At 40.2% G+C, this 22,037-nt stretch overlaps 1 protein-coding gene across 1 annotated transcript in view; it reads right to left on the reverse strand.

The window, feature by feature from the left end:
• Positions 1-248: 248 nt before the first annotated feature.
• The window catches only part of LOC137616902 (uncharacterized), a 26,963-nt gene continuing 5,174 nt past the window's right edge, over positions 249-22,037 (reverse strand). Inside the window, exons 6-13 of the mRNA XM_068346787.1 lie at positions 14,512-14,663; positions 13,595-13,746; positions 11,454-11,665; positions 10,780-11,019; positions 6,218-6,432; positions 5,111-5,269; positions 529-678; positions 249-419 (exon numbers count right to left, since the gene is read on the reverse strand). Coding sequence (XP_068202888.1) covers positions 249-419; positions 529-678; positions 5,111-5,269; positions 6,218-6,432; positions 10,780-11,019; positions 11,454-11,665; positions 13,595-13,746; positions 14,512-14,663 — 1,451 coding nt within the window. The remainder of the gene's footprint in view (positions 420-528; positions 679-5,110; positions 5,270-6,217; positions 6,433-10,779; positions 11,020-11,453; positions 11,666-13,594; positions 13,747-14,511; positions 14,664-22,037) is intronic.

Raw genomic sequence — 22,037 nt, forward strand, 5'->3', positions numbered from 1 at the left:
ACGAAGTCTGTTGTTTTGAGCAATTTAAAGACTCAATTTCATTATTTATTTACTATATTGATTATTCAGCTTTCAATTTGATGTACTAAAGGTATGACATATACTCTAAGTAGACTTATCTATCATCACAAGGGTAAACATTCACAAAGAAAATATGACTAATTTTCCACTAGATATTTTCCCGTATCATAAATTGAAACATCGTACAGCTTAGGTAATTTATTTCTACGTTGGATTTATTCTGTCAATCAAACTTTTAGTTTTTCAATGGCAAATACAACTACAGAGATGGACAGTCCCAAAACGGCGATAAAAAACAGCCCTTGCATGTGGTCTAGACTCATGGGCACAAGTTTGTCTCCGATGACGTCATTTGTTTGGGAAGGGTCGTTCTCTACAGCCTCATCTTTAATGAATTCCTGTAGGGAATAATTGCCATTATTATACTAAAGTACTTTAACCTGACAACTAACTCGTATAATCGTAACAACGTTGAAATGGAAGCAACGATAGAGGCTATCCCTTTACCTTAGAAGCAGCTGCCTTGCGGAGGGCTGCGGTGAAGAATTTCCTCACAAGACCTGCATACAAAAGTCTGCTGATAATCTGGTCGATCCTTTTCTTAAGAGGAGAATGATCTTGTAGTGCCATGGCTACAGGATGAGAGGCGAAGCATTCCTGGAATAATAATAATAATAATAATAATAATAATAATAATAATAAGAGCAATGAGAGATTTTTGAACTCCGCCAAAGGTTTATGGAGTTGTCTATAGCCTAAGATCAATTTGTGCTGGAAATTTCATCAAAATTCATCAGTATGTTTTGACGTTATCATTAACATGGCAAAAAAGGCAAATCTGGATCTAGAATCCAGATCTGGATCCGGATCCCTATCATCTCCAAATCTTAACGGGGTCATCCATGATCTAAGATATATCTGTGGTGAAAATTTCGTCAAAATCAGTCTAGTACATTTGACGTTGTCTTCAAAATGGCGAAAAATGCAAATCCGGATCAAGAATCCGGATATGGATCCGGATCTAGAATCCGGATATGGATCCGGATCTAGAATCCGGATATGGATCCGGATCATCTACAACATTTAATGGGGTCGTCCATGACCTAAGATCTATCAATAGGGAAAATGTCGTCAAAATCCGTTGTGTAGTTTTGACGTAATCCTGTCCACAGACACACAGAGAAATAAACAAATGAATAAACTAGAATCTGGATCCAGATCCGAATCATCTTCAAAATTTAGTGAGGTCGTCCATGACCTGAGATCTATCGGGGTGAAAGTGTTGTCAAAATCCGTCGAGTAATTTTGACGTTATCTTTAAAATGGCGAAAAATGAAAATCCGGATCTAGAATCCGGATCGGGATCAACTATGAAATTTATTGGGATGCGAAGGGCCTCCTCGGGGATGTTCAAGGTCAGTGTAGTAGGGTCCCTGTGAACTCTCTTGAAATATGTACTAGGAAAGCCCCATTCACCACCCACAGGGGCCACAAGCACATAGAGAAGGATGGTGTGGCTATGGGCTCCCCCCTTGGTGTGCTCTTCACCAATTTCTACATGAGAGTTGTCGAAAAGAGGGTCTTCTCACGCATACATCGTCCTGATGTGTATGTGAGGTACATTGACAACACCTTCGTCATGGCTCCTTCCATTCATGTCATTGAAACTCTTCCCAGGATGCTTGAGGAGCGCAGTTCCCTTAGGTTCACAGTGGAGCACAGCAACGATGGTCGACTACCCTTTCTAGATGACCTCATCTTGCTGTGTTCTTCAGGATACAACACCCTTGTTTACACCAAAGCCCACCAACCTCGCATTATGCCTCAATGGGGACAGTGGATGTCCTGCCAAATATAAAGCCTCTGCCACCAAGGCCTACGTCTGTATGGCCCTCACCCATTGCTCTTCTTGAGCCGACACCCATGAAGAACTGAACCAAATCCCCCAGGTACTTGCGAAGAATGGCTTTTCAAATAAGCATGTAAACCAAGAGCTTAAGATGGCCTTAAACACATGATACTATGGTGATCAACGAACTGAGAACACTACCACCACCATGAACCTATACTACAATGGGTACATGTGCAAAGAATACCAGAAGGATGAGAAAGCAGTGAGAGACATCATCAGCAACCACATCTCTCCTATACACGTGAACACCAAGATCAAGTTCACAATCTACTACCAGACGGCTAAGACGAAGTCTCTCATCATGAGGAGCAACCTAGCTCCACAGACTCAGGACTTCCTTGGGCAGTCTACTGTGGTTTATTCCTACTCACGCTCTGTTCCAGGATGACCTGGATGCTACATAGGAATAACACAATGTGGCTGTCTGAGAGACTGTCCTGTCATGTCCTGCAAGGAACAATAAGTGCCTATGCGCTTCAGATGCATAATCACATCATCAAACGTGAGGAGATTGTCAAGAGTACTAAAATCATCGGCAGTGTTCCTGACAGCAGAGACTTAGGATCCTTGATGGCTCTCCTCATGCATCGAGGAAAACCATCCCTCAGCATGACTAAAGAAAGGTTCCTGCTCCTCTTTTGCTGTAGGAACAACACCCTGAAAATAACTACCGATCTAGACATCACAAACCTTGACCACTCTGATCAGCGGCCAAGCAGCTCGCCTAACACTGATTTCACCTCGGCGAGTGCTTCCACCAATCAGCGCCTAGCCTTTGAAGAGCAAGAGGGTGACTCACCACTTATGTGTGAGCCGCAAAACACCCTAGCTGGGAATCAGCTTCTCCTGGGGAGTATCTAAGCCAATGAAAATTTGCCAACTATCTCATGTCACTACCTGCTACCTTCCCTAACAAGCCAGAATTGCCACTTAAAAAGACGTTACCAGTATCGTTTCACTCATTCCACTACAGCCTAAGGAAGAGAGATGATTCTCTCGAAATGCATAGCTGTAACTATTTTTATACCTAAATTGTGAATTCTGTAGTTAACACTCAACTGAGACTTAAGCTGAATTTGACTTCCCAACCACGAAGAATGACTTTTACTCAATTACTAGCAGAATGCAGTAATCCAGAAAAGATCATTCAAGATATCGAGAAGATAGAATATAAAATTAATGCTACTGAGGCAGCCATTATATTCAACCAAACATTGATAATAATAATAATAATAATAATAATAATAATAATATGATAGCTACCTCAGTGGCATTTATCTTTTAACTGAGCTTCTCAATCGCTTGGATTTTTTTTTCTCATTAGTTCTGCATACTACCAGTGACTGTGTTGTGTTGGTCATTAGTAGGAGAGAGCAAAATTCTATAATCTTACTACTGTCAATACAATAGGTATAAACAAGTTAGGCTGCTGCTGTGTTATGAGAGTGCTGGGTCTTCCTCTCATCTTCAAACCTTAAGTGGAGCCAACTTTAATTATATGGCTCAGTGGGTTTGTCAAGCCAGGCACTAGTCATTATTTGGTCCCTATGAGTGGAGGCCATAGTTAGTCGAAGTTAGGTGGGTTCTGATTAGGTCTTGGCAGAACTCCTAATGCTGCACGCTGATTGGCCAATGCCCTGATTGGCCAACATGCTGTCGGAGTGGAGATCGGTGTCAGACAAAGCTGTTTTACCACTAAGACCCCAAGTCCAGTGAGCCGCGAGCTGCTTGCTGATTGGCTGAGGCGCTCGCTGGGAGAGTCTCAGTTAAAGGTAAGCTGTCAGGTTGCAGATCATTGTCGTCCTCATTGATGTTGGCAAAACATTGGTTGGTGTTCCTACAACAGTAGGGGAGGAGGAACATCTCTTTAGTTGCCTTAAGGTTAGGCTTTTCTTACTGAATGAGCAGGGTCTCCAGGATCTTCAGCCTTCTGCCATCTGGGGCACTGCCTATGAACACGGTTTTCTTGGTGATGTCTCCCATTTGGTATTCTTGTTATGCACCAGGATATGGTGCATCTGAGGGGCTCTTTGTTGAACATGTGGCAGGTCAATTGTTTAGATAGTGTTCAATATAATGGACGTGGCATCCACAGACTGGACATTGGTAGGAATAGACGACGTTGGACTTCTTCCGAAAGTCCTACATGGAAGGGGCTGGCTGATTTTTCATGATGAGGGATCTTATCCATGTGGTCTGGTAGTATATAATCAGGTTTACATCGGAGTCCTTTTGAAAGGGTGTTATGCTGCTCATGATGATATCCTTCATTGCTTTCTTGTCTTGCTGATACTGCTTTTGCATAATATCTTCAAAGTACAGGTTGACTCTAGAAGTTGTGCTTTTACTAGGGGGTTCAGTCTCATACCAGTTGTCCATGGCTCGTTTGACCTCTTGATTGATCTGCCTGTTGAAGTAGCCATAGTTCACTAGAACCTGGGTAATCCTATCCAGCTCCTTATGGGTCTCCATCCAGGATGAATAATGTGAGAGAGCTCGATGCATTGGCCAATCAATGCGCACCATTAGGAGCTCTGTCTGAACCCACTCAGACACCGCCTAACTCTGATGATCGTGAGTGTAGAAGTATCCTGATTGTGACGGGACCGTGAGCGTAAAAGCAGCCTGACTATGACGTATCCTCTCCCAACGAGAACCTCAGCCAATGGGAGAGCAGCTGCATACCAGATTAGGTAGGGTCACTGATCACAGGGACCAATCAGCGAAAAGCCCACCGAACTGTATAAATAGACCTAGCTGTGCCTACTTCCATCCACTCTAGCCTGAAGATGAGAGGAGAGACCCAGTACCCTCTCGTAACATGAAGCAGCTAAACACATATATACCTATGGTTATTGACAGTTTACTTGTAGTAAATTTTAGTAGAATTATAGAATTTGTTCTATGCATTCTGCTCTCCCCTGTACTGCTGACCAACAGAGCACAGTTACTGGGGGTATGCGGTACTGATGAGAAATAAAAATCCAACTGAGTAAGAAGCTTCACTACAAGAGCAATGTCACTGAAGCAGCTATCATCTTTAATGAAACCTACTTAAAAGAGGGTCTACTAACAGAAATAATAATAATAATAATAATAATAATAATAATAATAATAATAATAATAATAATAATATCATTGTAAGCATGGCCTATTTGATATCCAATGAAAACTGACCTTCATGATGCGAAGAGGAGACCTTCCTCTTCTCGTAAACTGTGTCAGAATGATGTATTCCATGTGACTTCTGCTGTTGATGAAGACAGCTTTTCCAGAAAGGACTCTACTGTACAGCTCTTGGGAATCATAGTAGATTTGGTACGTGTTGGCCATCGCCTGAAGATGACATATTATATATATAAGGGCTACAAGGGCTTCTATTTTTCACCGTTGTTCTACTAATCCATTTATTTTAGTTATTTAGTCTTTTTTAATTAAAATGGGCCCCCATAAAGTATAAAAACAGTAATTGAGCATTGTTCACTGATTATGAGACTTACTTGTCTATGAAATAGATATGGGGGATGGGTTTGATTAACCAATATAAACAGAAAAATTATATAAAAAAAACCCAAAGAAACTCACATTATTAAACAATATTTTCGATTGTCTTAATAACAACGGTTAATGAGGTTAGGACCACGGTCTAGGTATACCTACACCGTGTTTGGATCATAATTCTTAGTTATTGAAGGATTGGGTACAATTTAAATTCCAGATTTAGATCATATATAAAGCATCCATTCTCTAATACGAGTATGTACCTATCTCTCTCTCTCTCTCTCTCTCTCTCTCTCTCTCGCTCTCTCTCTCTCTCTCTCTCTCTCTCTCTCTCTCTCTCTCTCTCTCTCTCTCTATATATATATATATATATGTATATATATATATATATATATATATATATATATATATATATATATATATATAGAGAGAGAGAGAGAGAGAGAGAGAGAGAGAGAGAGAGAGAGAAAGAGAGAGAGAGAGAGAGAGAGAGAGAGAGAAAGGTGAATACTCGTATATATATATATATATATATATATATATATATATATATATATATATATATATATATATATATATATATGATTTTTAAATACAAGTGTCTCCATAGAGCAACACTGTTCATTGTGAGCGAAAAACTTTTCAGGAGGAAAGACTGACCTTTACATAAATCCAATCACATCAACGAAATAACTACTAGGTAAATTTAGTCATAAGTACTATGAAAAAAGTAAAACCTCCACTTTAGGTTTATTGGTACAATAAAATGTAAAAAAAACTAACTTGCAAGTTTGGATCCGGTGATGAATTCAGCATATTCTGATAGTAAGAATCTACCCCGACAACATACATCCCGGAAAGTGGAAGTTCGGCAAATGTTTCCATCCCAGGAGGTGACTTTTTGACAGTTAGGAAAGCTGTCAGATTTGTCGAGTAGTAAATGGTGATCACCATTGTGTAGAGCCACAGGAATGCGATGAAAATCTGGAATTGAGCAACTGTTGATGGACAAATGTTTATGAACACATATATCTACGTCATGGGTAATGTAGACATACATATCTGTATCTCTGTTACTATTTTACATATGCCATTATTATCTAAACGGAATTTTGAGAAAATTCCGATTGAGAAAGGAATTAGACAGGTGGACTACATTTCTCCTAAATCATTCACAGCGTTTCTAGAAAAAGGTTTTAAGAATTTGATTGGGACAATGTAGGAATTAGCATTAATGGGGAATACCTTAACACCTTAAGATATGGAGATAATATAGTTCTATTTCGTGAATCTTGGGAGAATTGTCGAAGATGATAGAAGATATGAGTAGAGAAAGCAGAAATGTAGGATTGAAAATTAAGGTGAGTAAAACTAAGATAATGTTCAATGACAATGCAGAGACAACAAATAATGGATATGGACGAACCTCTATAGAATGTTATGAATATATGTATTTAGGACAGTGAATAAGTGTTTCCCTACGACATGAGGCCAAAATTAAAGGAAGGGTAAGCATGGGGTGAAGAGCTTTGGTAAAAAAAAATCTATATTTAATCAGATGGTCCTACCAATATTAACTTATACATCAGAAACTTGGAACCTAACTAAAGCCTTAGAACATAAGCTATTTACAACTCAAAGAGCAATGGAAAGAATAATGATGGGATAACACTAGAAGACAGAAATACAGCAACATGGATACGAAAGCAAATTAAAGTGGAGGATATTCTAAGAACTAGTAAAAAATGGACATGGCAAGGAAATATTATTAGAATGACAGATAATAGATGAACATTAAAAATAACAGAGTGGATACCTAGAGATTACAAACGAAACAAAAGGAAGGAAGAGAAAATGATGGATTGACGTGGTAAGAAAATTGGCGGATATAGACTGGCATAGAAAGACCATAAAACAGAATTGAGTAGAAGGGCATGTATCAGGATTTTGTTCTGCAGTGGGCTAGCTGCTACTGATGATGATGTTGATGATATTGAATTCACTACCCAGTAGAATATTCTGTTTAAGATAAATCCTTCTACCTGCTCGAGGGTTCGAACCTAAACCCCCGAATCGATGCGACACTGGAAGAGTGTCTTAACTAACCAGATTTTTTTATTCAGATAAATCGTATTAATCCTGTCCTGGGTAGAAGCACTTATAAAACGGAATTCCAGTTATGTTTAGTGAATTTGATATACAAATTCAAATATTAGAAAATCCCTGCCAGGCAATCTATTGGATGGGAATTTGAGACACTCACAAGCTTGATAGTTTCTAGTAGCTTCTCCAACCTCACCGTCCTTGTGAGCTAGGGATGGGAGGTTTGGTGGAGCCTATAGATCTACCTGCTGAGTCATCAACAGCCACTGTGTGGCCCTCCCTGGTTCTAGCTTGGGTGGAGAGTGGGCTTGGGTGCTGATCATATGTGTATGTGGTTAATCTCTAGGTCCTTGAGACTGACCTTATTATTATTATTATTATTATTATTATTATTATTATTATTATTATTATAACATGCTAAGCTACAACGCTAATTGGAAAAGCAGGATGCTACATGGCAACAGAGAAAATAGCCCTTAAAGGAAAGGAAATAAGGAAACAGAATAGCGTGGCCGAGTGTACCCTCAAGCAAAGAGTTCTAACCCAATACAGTGAGAGACTAAGGTACAAAGGCTATGACACTACCCAAGACTAGAAAACAATGGTTTAATTTTTGAGTATCTTTCTAGAAGAGCTGCTTACCATAGTTAGAGAGTCTCTTCTACCATTACCAAATGAAAAGCAGCCACTGAACAATTACAGTGCAACAAATAACCCCTTGATAGAAGAATAGTTCTTTCAGTGATCTTAGTGTTGTCAGATGTATGAGGAAAGAAGAGAATGTTAAGAATAGGATAGACTATTTGGTGTATGTGTGGGCAAAGGAAAAATTAAGAGAAACTAGAGAAGAATCCAACGAAGTACCCTCTGGCCTTCAAAGGACCCAATAACTCTCTTGCAGTAATATCTCAACGGCTGTCTGGTGCCTTGGCCAATCTACTACATATCGCCTGAACAAGAATTTCTATCTAAATCATCCCTAAAAGATGAATATGAAATTTATTATCTGCATTCTGTTTTTATATCTTAGATTATTGGTCATTGGATATTCCTTGTAGGTATTTATGATTAAACCATTTATTGATGAGACCTTATTTTCACATTTTATATGAATTGTACTTAATGTAACCACCAGCAACATCTCGTGGCCTGTCTACCGTTCATGAGCGACCTTTAAACCTTTAAACCCTTACCTGGGTATGAATTCGACGAGGAATCTTATTTTGAGGCTCGTTCAGATGCATACCAAAGATGTAATAGCAACAGTACGACAAAGAATCAAATCTTTTTATCTCTTCCCCTCTGTGGATGGAAAAAAAGATAATATTGTTAGCCCTTAAGATATTTAGTTGGTATTCATTTTAGCGATAGAGAAAACCAAATGCTCATCCTACTGTAATTTTGCTGTTATTAATTTTTGCGACAGAGAAAAGATTTTAATCATATAATCAGTATATATATATATATGTATGTACTGTATATATATATATATATATATATATATATGTATGTATGTATGTACATATATATATATGTATATATATATATATATATATATATATATATATATATGTATATGATAAATTTTGCACATTTTTACGTGTTTTTCATATTCAAATAAGCCATATATATTTTTGATACATTATTGTCTGGATTTTCTTAACGACCTCGGGATCAGAGCCCCAGGCGAAATCACACAAAGACAAGAGGCTTAGTCACTGTCTATACAAGCTTGCCGACCATGGTTCGATTCCCGGCCGGAGCCAAGCTCTTGTCTTTGTGTGATTTCGCCTGGGGCTCTGATCCCGAGGTCGTTAAGAGAATCCAGACATTAATGTATCAAAAATATATATGACTTATTTGGATATATGTATATATATGTATATATACACACACACACACACATATATAAATATATATATATATATATATATATATATATATATATATATATATATATATATATATATATATATATGTATATATATCATCACCATCATCACCATCTTCTCCTACGCCCATTGACGCAAAGGGCCTCGGTTAGATTTCGCCAGTCGTCTCTATCTTGAGCTTTTAATTCAATACATCTCCATTCATCATCTCCAACTTCGCTCTTCATAGTGCTCAGCTATGTAGGCCTGGGTATTCCAAGTCTTTTAGTGCCTTGAACTAATCTCTCTTGAGAGTACGAATAGTATGCCCAAACAATCTCCATTTACCCATCATCATGATCTCATCCACATATTTCTAATCCTGTCCAGCCATTTAAGCCCCTATATCCTTCTGAGGCTTTGTTCTCAAATCTACTAAATCTATTGGAGATTGTTTCATTGTCATACCATGACTCATGTCCATAGAGTAACACCGATCTCACTAAACTGATATAAAGTCTGATTTTTAAACGTAATTTCAGGCGATTTGATTTCCAAATTTTACTTAACCTAGCCATTGTCTGATTTGTTTTTTTTAATCTTTCACTAAAATCTAATTCTAAAGCCCCTTTATTGGAGATCATAGTTCCTAAATACTTAGATGATGCTACCTCATTAATCCTTTCTCCTTCCAATGATATTTCATCTTCCATTGCATACTCCGTTCTCACCATCTCTGTCTTTCTTCTATCTATCTTCAGCCAAACAAGACAGCATCATTAGCATACTATAGGTCTGCTAAATTCCTATCACCAATCCAGTCCAATCCTTCTCCACCATCTCCGACTGTTCTACGCATTACAAAATCCCTGAGGAGGTTAAACAACATAGGTGACAACACATTCCCTTGGAGTACTCTGCTGTTCACTGGAAATTCATTTAATAAGACTCTATTAACATTAACTCTGCACTTGCTATGCTCATGAACAGACATAATCAAATTTACATATTTAAGAGGAATTCCATAATAACGCAGAGCTCTCCACAAAATTGGCCGGTACACACTATCAAAGGCTTTTTCATAGTCCACAAATGCCATCAAAAGGAGATTTCTATATTCTACGCATTACTGTACATCATGTCTCAAAATGAAAATTTGGTGGGTGCAACTTCTACCTTTTCTAAATTCTGCTTGTTCATCTCTCAGCTTTTCATCACTTTTTCCTCTTCAGTCTCTTTAGAAAAAGCATACTATATATTTCCATGGCAACTGACGTAAGTGTTATACCTCTGCAATTATTGCAATCAGTCAGGTCTCTTTTTTTTTGCTACTTTCACCAACACTCTTAACTCCCATTCACCAGGTTTTACCTCTTTGTGCCACATTTTCATTTGCGGCCAGTATCATCTCGGCAGTTATTCCATCGTGTCCAGGGGCTTTCCATCTCTTTAGTTTTCTTAGGATAGCGTCGACTTCAAACACACTGAATTCATTGATAGGCACATCAAGGTCTTCATCAGCTTTATGTATATCAATAAAATTATTCCTTTTATATGTCCTGTTCATAACCTCAGTAAGGTGTTCCATCCAACGTTGTCTTTCTTCATCTTCTGATGATATAACAGAGCCATCTCTCTTTTTGATGGGTATATGCTTCTTCTTCTTTGCCCCAGTCGAGATTTCATTAATAATTCTATGAGCAATTCTTACACCATAGCCAGTTCCTGAATTCATAGCTTTGTCAGGCTCATCTGCTTTACTGTCTAAATATTCTTTCCAGTCATTCCTGGCTTTTCTTTTGACCCCACTATCAATACTGGAATATTTAGCATACTCTACCTTGTAATTTTTATTCCTTCCTCGAAAACTTTCAACAATCAATTTCTGGTGATCACTACCAATATCTGCACCTCTATAGCTTCTTACATTTTTCAGAGTCCTCCTTCTCTCTTTATTAAAGGCAACGTGATCTATCTGATGTTTGTAATTGCCACATGGTCAAGTCCATGTATACTTGTGGATATTTTTATGTTGAAAAGAGTACCTCCAATGACAAGATTGTTTGCTGAACAGAAACTTATGAAATGTGCTGCCTTTTCATTTAAAACTTCACCAAAACCCTCGACACCCATCACATTTTCTATACCTTGATTATTTCTTACAACTTTAGCATTGAAGTCGCCAATCAAAATTATCATATCTCTTTCAGGGATCTCATCTATTAACCTCTGCAGTTCTTCATAGTATTCGTGTTTCCTTTTTTCAGGGGAATAATATGTTGGGGTTAGCAAACTATAATAGTCATATTGTACTGCTTTGATTTGAACTTTGCTTATAACAATCTACTATTTATAGCTCTCTACTCAGTTAATGCCTTTCTGCTCTTGGTGTCATCATCATTCCTACCCTTCTTTTCCAACTCCATCTGATCTTCCTGAGTAGATATATATATTACCTCGGTCTAATGTTTTCTTAGCAATCCCATTACAACAGGTTTCACTTAGGGCCAAGATATCCAAACTATATTTCAAAAGTTCACTCTCCACTTGCTGCAACTTCCCAATCTGGTTCATGGTTCCATTCTAATTACCTATTTTCAATTTTTCTTTAGTATTTATAAACCGGGAGACTCTTAGCACCTCGCTACGCACAGGACTGGGGGCCAGTCTGTCATCTTCGCTTCCCATGATTGACTAAATCCATAGAGGATTCATTGGCTAGATACATCAAAGGATAGCCAGCTCCTTGTGATGCGCAGTGCCTATTTAACTAAGGCAAGTGATCCCTGCCGGTCCATACTAATTCTAGTAAGATCAACCGCCAGGCATCAAGAGTAAAAGCCGAAGAGACAGCTTGTCCATCACCTTAAACCCAATCCGTCTCCCTGCTGCCAGTAACTTCATTGAGATTTAGGGGGTCATTTCCTCCATACCATAAAGCTCTCATCACTCCACCAAGTTGCTCATCCGCTTATATGAATATAACCGTTGGCAAACATGGATTGCTAAGATATAACTCCTATGAAAATCTTAATTAAATGACTGATAATTATCATATCAATAGATGAACAATTTAGGTATCGATATTTTTTCATAAATATAAATAATGTTGTAATCAGAGTTTGTTGCTCAAAAAATTAAACAAACTATTTTAATACTAATATATAAATTATTTTTATCAATAAAAATAAAATCTACAGGATATAAACACAATAATTGGTACTTTCCATGGTCCACCTAAGGCTTAGGTGGACCAAGATTCTGGCAACTAGTGACCGTCACTATTGGTGGTCACTAGTTGCCTATTGTGAGTCTCGGGTAACTGCAAGCAACCAGTTACTGTGCAATCCTTTTTTTCACTTCATAGTCGAAAGAATAGCATCAATGGAGGAGGTGTTTCAGTTGGCTTTGCTGGTCAAGAAAAAGAGACGTTCTCAAAAAAGAACAATGCATATGAATGAGATGTTATCATCAAGAATACACAGAAGTTTACTGTACATGATTTATATGCTGAAGATAAGAAATTCCTTGATTACTTTTGTATGAGCAAGCCTTCATTTGAGGAGCTTCTCAGCCTCACCGAGAACGGCATCGCAAGGAGTGAAAAAAAGGTGAGGTGTTTTTTCACTTCGTGAATTAAATCTTCTGTGTTAATTTTCTCCACCACCTTCATCCCTTCCATCTCGCACATTCTTCCCTGTGCAGAGATGGCTGGACACTGAGAAAAGTGACAGATTAGATTAGATCTAAAGATCATTAGGACAAAAGTTGCGCCACACGGTAGCTTAGTATGGAAGCTCCCATTTGAAACAATGCCCAACGATCAGTGATGGCAACAGCCAGTGACGGTCACTTGTTACCGAAGCCGGCAACAGCCATAGCCTGTTGCGCAACTGCAGTGATGTAGTGTAAAAGGCCCAATTATATAGAATGGTAGGCAACTAGTGACCGTCACTAGCGATGGTCACTAGTTGCCTAGTGTGAAAGAGGTCTTAGGGTGTAGATCTTTAGACCTAGGACCAGAATCTTTTGCCACATCCCTTTATTATATATAAATCTACCTTAGTCTGCATTTTTGGTTAATATCTAAGATACTCATGGATGAGAATTTACTTCTCGACCATCTATCTAACAGTAATGATTCAAACATTGTAAAGATATGCAAAACAGAGAAGCAATTACTTACAATTTCGCACTGGCTCTAGCCAGATAGTACATGACGGGGCCAACGACTAGAAGCGTAACCAAGATGGAGAACCACATCCATGGTTTATATGGAAATGCCAAACCTTGCCAGCTGGGTAGAGGTTTCTCAGTTTGCAGAAGGACGCAGCTGGGCTGTTTATAAAGGATAATCAGCGATAATTAGACTTTATTTTATCTTGTTGAGGGAGGATTCAAGAATTCCGTTTGAGCTGGTCCAGAGGGAAGTTAATCATATTCCGTTAGATGGTTACTTTAAGTTTCCTGAAGTTTAATTCAAGTAATATCTTCAGTTAAAAAAAATTCATACTTGTATCATCTTTTACAGAGGAGATAATTCAAGTTAATTTTGTAATAATCCAAAGGAAAATTACACTTACATTATTCTTTAGAGCTGATTCAATTGATTCTTTGAAGCATATCAAGAGAATTAGGCTTGTGTTATCCTTTGGAGTTTAAACGAGAGTGCATTTACGAGTTATTGTTAGAATAGACAATTCAAGGATATATCTTGAGGGCCAAGTCAAGCGAGTTTTGTAAGTTACTCTACCCTAGAAAATAAATCTTCTTGAACTAATCTTGTGAGAAAGTTTATCTTTCAGGGATTTCAAGTTTGTTTTTTATCTTATACAAAATGAGGCTTTTTATAGCTTGCATAGAGTTGATTAACACATTAGTTTTAAGGCTATTGAGAGCGATATCAGATTCTTTTGTCTTTACAGAGTTATTCATAATCAGATGCAGAGAAAGAGACTTGTTATCATAAATTTATGAACGTCTATCATAGATTTGCTAACTTCTATTGTACATTTACAAGCTTGTGTTATATTACATTAGTGAAATTTTGTTATCTTACGTTAGCAAAGTTTTGTTATCGTACCTTTGATAACTACTATTTACCTCGGAATCAAACGGCTTTGTGTAGTCAATATAGCGGACTCGAGAGATCGATGTGAAGAGATTGGTTGCTCCTATATCAGCCTCGCCCCGGTGTACCATTCCTAGCATCCCAGTCAGAGAACCGTTGGGTGTAAATTCACCCCATCTTTCCCCTACAGCATCCAGTGAGGAGAGATAATTTACTAGATTTTAATTGACGAGCATTTTTTAAGGAGAGAATGAGATGAGTGACTTGTGAAAGACTAGTGATAATGAGATATGAAAGAGGTTTGATCTGTGTTTTCTTTCTTATTTCTCTCTTATGGATTATACTTGAAGTCTACAACTTCATCTCTTTTGTAACACGTGTGTATTTCGGAGCCCTGGCTAAGTACACACGCACAAACACTTATTTTTTATAGAATATGCTACAGGGATAGCAATACATTTTTGCCAGTCGGGGCTGGTAAATATATGGAAGCCCATGCAAATACACATACAAAAGCACACATACATATTTGTAGATGTAAATATGCTTACACTCTCTCTCTCTCTCTCTCTCTCTCTCTCTCTCTCTCTCTCTCTCTCTCTCTCTCTCTCTCTCTCTCTCTATATATATATATATATATATATATATATATATATATATATATATATATATATATATATGTATATATCTGAATATTGTATCACGCCAATGTCGAACCCACAGGAGGGCAATGTCGTGTGCCTGTCTGAGGTCTTGATCTAAGCAATGAGGGAACAGTGGACACCATTGTGGGATGTGTTCCATTGTTCATGGAGTAACCCCTCATAGGCATTCAAGGTTGGCGGTTAATCCCCATTCGTGGCGGTTATCTCTAGTTTTGCTCAATTTTACCCTTGCTCTGTTTAGGGTTACCCAGTCCTCCCTTGTGAGCGTTGTTCCACTAGACAAGCCTTTGTTTGGGCTGGGTAGCGCCTCATTGGATGGCCATCAGTCACTTTCCCGCCACCTCTCTAGCCTGTGGGAAGCTGCACTGATTGGTCCTATAAAAATAACACCTCTAGGTACGAAATTAATTAGTTCTGGAGTGGCTTTCATATCCTATTTTTTTTATGTAAGATGAGGTCAGTTATAGATGTAAATCTTCTAATTGGTTCCAAGCACAACAAAAACAACATATTGTATTTTGTAATAAAATTAAACTGTACTAATCACAATAAAATACAACCAAATATTTTACATATGAATCATTCAATACCTAACCTAACAGTTAATACCTGTAAATAAAGTACAGTAGTTATTTGAACATAATGTAATAATACAGTAAATGGAAAATAAGGTAAATGTGGAAAGTTACCTTTCGAGTAAGGCAATGTGCAAGAGTAAAAGATGTAGAAGAGAAGGACTATAAATGGCAGAAAACATTAAAAAGTGGCAGAAAACATGAACACTTAACTTTATGAAATACATTAACAGATAGCAGAGAACATTAACACTTAATTGCAGGAAACACAATAACAAATGGCAGAAAACATTAACACTTAACTTTACGTAAAACTTGATATTAGATTTTTATGTTGTACCTTTTTCTAATCTTTATTATTTTTGACTTCACGATTTGTACTTTCTAAATTTCTTCAATTTTTTCATCACTTCCACTTTTCTGTTGGTCTAAAAATGGCCTTTTTAAAAGATAGCAATACAAGGAAGCTTGTTTCTGCCTATTTTTTATAATGTTCATGAAACTACTTAGGCAAACGTCCTTACATTAAGCAAGAATACCTGTGTAAACCTTTTAGGGATCTTGCACTTCTAAAAATCAGCCATTTTATGAGAACAAGCTAGAACCTCCTTAATTTCTGCCGTTGTCGCAGTCGTAACTGTGCCCTCCCCTTCCTCATCACTTGAGAACTGTTCTTGAACGATGTTCACTTGCATGGCTTACAACTCCTTCATGTCGTGCATCGTAAGCTCCTCATGGTGCTCCTCGAGAACCTCATTAATGTCGTCCTCACCGATGACCAGCTCCACGAGCCTTCTGAGTGTACCAATTTCCTCAATGTCAGGTTGCAGAACAAGTTCGGGATCATGAATGGCTTTGGCTTCAGCTAGGCCTACGTCAAATCCCCTGAAGTCTCGTGAGGAGACGGAATCAGGCCTCAGTTTCTTCCATGAAGAGTTCAAGGTGTGCCTCAAAACCTACTACCAAGCTTGATTGATGAGTCAGAGGCATATCACAATATCGAAATGCTCCTTCCAAAATTCACCCAAGGTGAGGTTTGTGCTATCTGTGATTTTGAAACATCTCCTGAAAGATGTCTTGTATAGAGCTTCTTGAAGTTCAAAATCACTTGCTGGTCCATGGGCTGGAGGAGAGAGGTGGTATTAGGTAGAAGGTAGAGAACCTTGATAAAGGAATTCTCCAGAATCGTATCTTCCTCGAGGCCAGGAGGGGGAGCAGGAGCATTGTCTAACACCAGCAGACATTTCCGAAGGAGACGCTTCTCCTCGAAATATCTTCTTATAGTGGGACCAAAACAGAGGTTTACTTACTCAAGAAACAACTCTCCCGTTACCCAATCTTTTGCATTAGCTCTCCACATCACCAGACGCTTCTCCTTAAGCACTTTGTGGGACTTGAAGACTCAAGGGGGTCTCTGAATGATACACCAGTAAGGGTTTGACCTAACATCCCCCACTGGCGTTTGAACGAATACAAGGGTAAGACTGTCGTTCATAGGCTTATGCCCGGGCTGCGTCTTCTCTTCTACCGTAATGTACGTTTAACGAGCCATTTTATTCCAGAAAAGCCCAGTTTCGCTGCAGTCAAAGACTTGCTGGAGACTGTAGCCTTCCTGGATGGTCAACTCATCGAACGTCTTAATGAAATCTTTGGACGTTTTTATGTCTGAGCTGACACAACCTCCTCATGCCACAACACCGAATGAATGCCAGACTGTCTCTTGACCATTTCAAACCACACACGGGAAGTCTTGAACTCTTGTGGTGCCTGCTGTGTCTGCTGCGATGTCTCTTCTCCTGCGATGTCTTCAGCCTGAGCACGCACAAGATCACTGAAAATGGCATTGGCCTTGTGGCAGATTATCGTCTCGGTGATCATGGTTCCAGCGATTTCATTGTCCTTAATCCAGAGGCGAAGCAGTCTCTCCATCTCATCATGGATGGGGCTCCTCTTACTAGAAAAGACAGTCACGCCCTTAGAAGGTGTTGCTGTCTTGATGACTTCTTTTTGCTTAAGGATCATGCCGGCACTATCATCGAGGGATTTCGACCATGCTTAATTGCATTCCAGCCTCATATTACTTAATTATATTAAGCTTTCTCTCCATAGAAAGCATCCTCTTCTTCTTTCCTTGAACATCAGTAACATTCTTAGGACCCATAGCTAATACTGTTCGAGTTGAATAACGCAACAAGATACTGTAACTATAAGTACGAAAGCAAAAAGCGAAGTCACCAACACGAATTCAATGTAAACGATAGTGCTGCTGAAACGAAATGGTCCAGGAATGCCGATACTAGATGCATGATGGAAAAAATGCTGACCAATAGGAGAGTAGGATCTTACGACAGTAACTAATATTAGAGTAGGGACATAACCAATGGGAGAGGAGGACGATGCTGGTGAGTTTACAGTCTTGCGGTGTACGAATTTTAAAATTATTTTATTGGTGTAAGATGTAAGATGAGGCTGCTTGCAGTGCCTAAGCGCCGCCCATATAAGTGACGTCATTGTCCACGTCACGGGCTATCTGTATTTCTTTCTGCTGTGTATCAGTTGCAATGAAGATACAAAACCATGCTGACCATCACTTCCTGATCCTGCCTAGTTTAAGAACCAACATGGTGCAGTGAATGAAAATAAAAAGAGGACCTACAGTAATAACCTTGGCACAGCATGGCACCACTGTCGAGACGACCCTCGTTTGCATTCCCTAGGGGCAGGATTGCAAGGACAGGAACCTCTGGAACCGGCGTCAGGATATCGCTGGCTTCCATGCTGCAGGCTCACCACGTGTTACAAACCCAGCAACAAGCCATCCAGAATCTTCAGGCTGAGATAACAGCATTGTCACTCCAGGGTACCAATGTCCCAAACCAAGGATCCCTTCGTCTGCAGCTCCGGAAAAGTGCGAGGCTGAGGTGTCCCCTGCAGCCTTCAGGTCTTGGAGACGGTCAATGGAGTGTTGGTTGCAACTCTGTAAGTTGAAGCCTAACTAGGCAGTTCATCATATAAGGCAGCATTGTGTTCTGATATTGCAACGTGCCCTCGATTCTAGATATACTGACGCCTAGTGGAGTGCCCTGTCTACTGAAGGGGCATTCAATGCGGTTAAGCAAATGGTAGTGAAAGCTTCTAACCAAGCGGTGCAGTGGCTTGAGTTTTTTTATTTGGCCCAAGAGCTTAGTGAGTCCTTCAATGATTATTTTATCAAGTGTACTCAAAAGGCTACTGATTGTGCATTCACATGTTCTAATTGCAATCACGATTTATCTGAATATATGCTTTTGCGCAAGCTCATGGTAGGCCTAAGTGATAAAGTGCTCAAAAGGCAAGTGTTTCAATCATGCAATAATATCCGTGATATCGATTCCCTCAGAGTCATGTGCAGTGCATTCGAGGCCGCCCGTGACGACGCCCTTCGTAATAGGGTATATCTTAGCAGGTCCCCTAGTGCAGCTGCTGTCGGTGGGTTCAAGGAGGAACACATGGTGGAGGTGGCAACTGCCGTTGCTAATTGTGACAGGAGTACCTCTGTAAAAGTACAAACGCGTCCTTGTAGTAATTGTGGTACTCATCATACCCCTGGGTATTCCCCATGTCCCGCAAGAAAAATGACATGTTACGGGTGCGGTAAAACTGGTCACCTAAAGAAGTGTTGCAGAGGGCGAAGTACCAGGAATAACGTTAGTGGTCTGGCAGCGGAGTCGGACATAGCGGGTGCAGTGATTGCAGTTGTCGTGGCGGCAGAGGCAAGGTTGCGGAATGGGCCGTCCCTACAACCCACTATTCGTGTCGATGTATGTTTGGCCAACTTGGGAGAGTGGTCCTGTGTCTGAGCGATGCAGGACACTGGTGCCCAGGTTTGTGTTAAGGGACCCGCTATTCTTGCGACGTTGAACATACAACCAGCTAAGCTGAGGTTAAAGGGAGGATTGCGAGACTTCGCCAACCTGCATCGTAAGTGTTTAGGGTCGACCTCTTGCACCATAGAATACAAGTGGAGGCATACAACTCAGGAAGTATACATTGTAAAGTCTTCCATTGATTTTTATCTATCCCTGGATGCTTGCAAGAAACTTGATCTTGTGCCAGAAGCGTTTCCTAACCACGCCCCCTTCACAGACTCTGCCTCACAGCAGCAAGTGTAACCCTTATATTAGCTGAAGCAATCGATCAACCTGTGAGACCGTCGGCCATTCCGTTTCCCCCTAGTGAGGAGAATATTACCAGATTAGAAAACTGGTTATTAGCCCATTTTTCAAGTACGACTTTCAAGACCGAGAGAGAACCCCTCCCGGTAATGGATGGGGAACCCCACCGTATCCACTTATTACCTGACGCAGTTCCTTACGCCTGCCACACACCTGCGTCAGTACCTAAGCACTGGGAAAAGGAGTTGAAAGCCCAGTTGGAGGAGGACGTTATGAGAGGGGTCTTACAAAGAGCTCCCCCTGGAGAGCCAACAGAATGGTGTTCACGTATGGTGGTCGTGGCCAAGAGAACGGGGCAACCAAGACGTACGGTCAACTACCAAAAACTCAATGGAAGTGGTAGAAAGGAGACGCACCATACTCCTACTCCTTTCGATATGGTATCCAGCATTCCCCTTTGGTCATACAAGACTGTGGCGATGCCTATTGGGGATTTCACCAGGTAGAACTGGACAAGGAAAGCATACCCCTAACCACATTCATCACACCTTGGTGCAGGTACCAATACTGAAGGACAGCAATGGGACATTGTTCTGTCTCAGACGCATATACACGCCGTTTCGATGATGCCATTGAAGATGTACCCAGGAAGTTTAAGTGTGTGGACGACACACTTCTGTTTGATTCGAGCGTAGAGAGCGCCTTTTGGTATGTGTACTGTGTACGACTTCCTCGCAGTCTGTGCATACAAGGGCATCACTTTAAAACCAGAAAAATTCAACTTCTGTAAGAAAGAAGTGGAATTCGTCGGATTCGACGTTGGTTGGGACTCCTACAAGCCTTAAGAAGATTATTTATCTGCCATCAAAAGTTTTTCTATGCCTCAAAAGCCCACAATATCCGACATCAGGTCATGGTATGGTTTTGTCAATCAGCTGGCCCCCTTCCTGACAACAGCGCCCATCATGACCCACTTTAGAGACCTGCTGTAGAAGCCCTCAGGCAAGCAGGTCTATTGAGATGAGCACCTTCAGGAAAAGTTTTGTCAAGTGCAAGACATCGTCTTCAAGTTGGCCAAGGATGGCCTCACCTACTATGATAAGCTGTGGCTGACTGTTGCAGTCACTGACTGGAGTAAGGAGGGGGTGGGCTTCGTCATCCTCCAACAATATAGCAGTTGTACCTCCGTCGAAACCCCCTTCTGTTGTAGAGATGGTTGGAGAATAGCGCTTTGTGGCAGTCAGTTCCTCACGCCTGCCGAGTCTGGGTATGCAGCTGTGGAGGGGGAAGCCCTTGCAGTGGCCTGGTGCTTAAAAGAGGCACGGTTATTCTTATTGGGCTGCCCGAACTTAACCATTGTCACGGACCACCGCCTTTAGTCAAGTTACTAGGCAATAGAATTCTCGGCAATATTACCAACCCCAGACTGTTTAGATTAAAGGAGAAAACATTATTGTATAATTTCAACGATAAATACCTACCAGGCAAGAGAAATCATGCTGCTGACTTCCTCTCTCATTTTCCTAGCCTGAGGATGGCGCCAGATAGACAGGATGCGAGCTTCAACGAAGAATTAACGATTGCTATGGTGTCAGCAATCACAGAAAACCTACAGGAGCAGTGCACTATAGACGAGAAAACTGTTGAAGAGGCAGCCCTGGACGACCCAGCATATCAGCTACTAGTCGCTCGAGTCACTGCAGGGGATTGGGACCCGAAGAAATCTCAGGAAATTGCATGTTTGAGGCCCTTGTATGGTATCAGAGAACGTCTCTCTATATCTGGAAACCTGGTCACATACTGCTTCAACGACAACCGCATCCGCCTTGTCATTCCTGAAGAGCTCTGCCATCTGATAACTGCCAACCACCATGCTGGACATCAAGGCCTAGATACAATGTTGAGGAGAGCGAGAATTCAGTCTATTGGCCGGGCATCGAGGCTGACCTCCTGCATCATCGTTCACGATGTACATCGTGCGACGCTCACGCACCATCACTTCCTGCCGAAGTCATGAAAATGACCCCTGCCCCTGAGTATCCGTTCCAACAGACTGACATGGACCTGTTTCAGCTCGAAGGACACATGTATATGGCATATTGTGACAGGATTACAGGCTGGCTAGAAGTAGTCCACTTCCCCAATGGCACCTCGTCTGCAAAGG

This window comes from Palaemon carinicauda, chromosome 2, assembly GCF_036898095.1.
Source record: "Palaemon carinicauda isolate YSFRI2023 chromosome 2, ASM3689809v2, whole genome shotgun sequence".
Taxonomy (NCBI): Eukaryota; Metazoa; Arthropoda; class Malacostraca; order Decapoda; family Palaemonidae; genus Palaemon; species Palaemon carinicauda.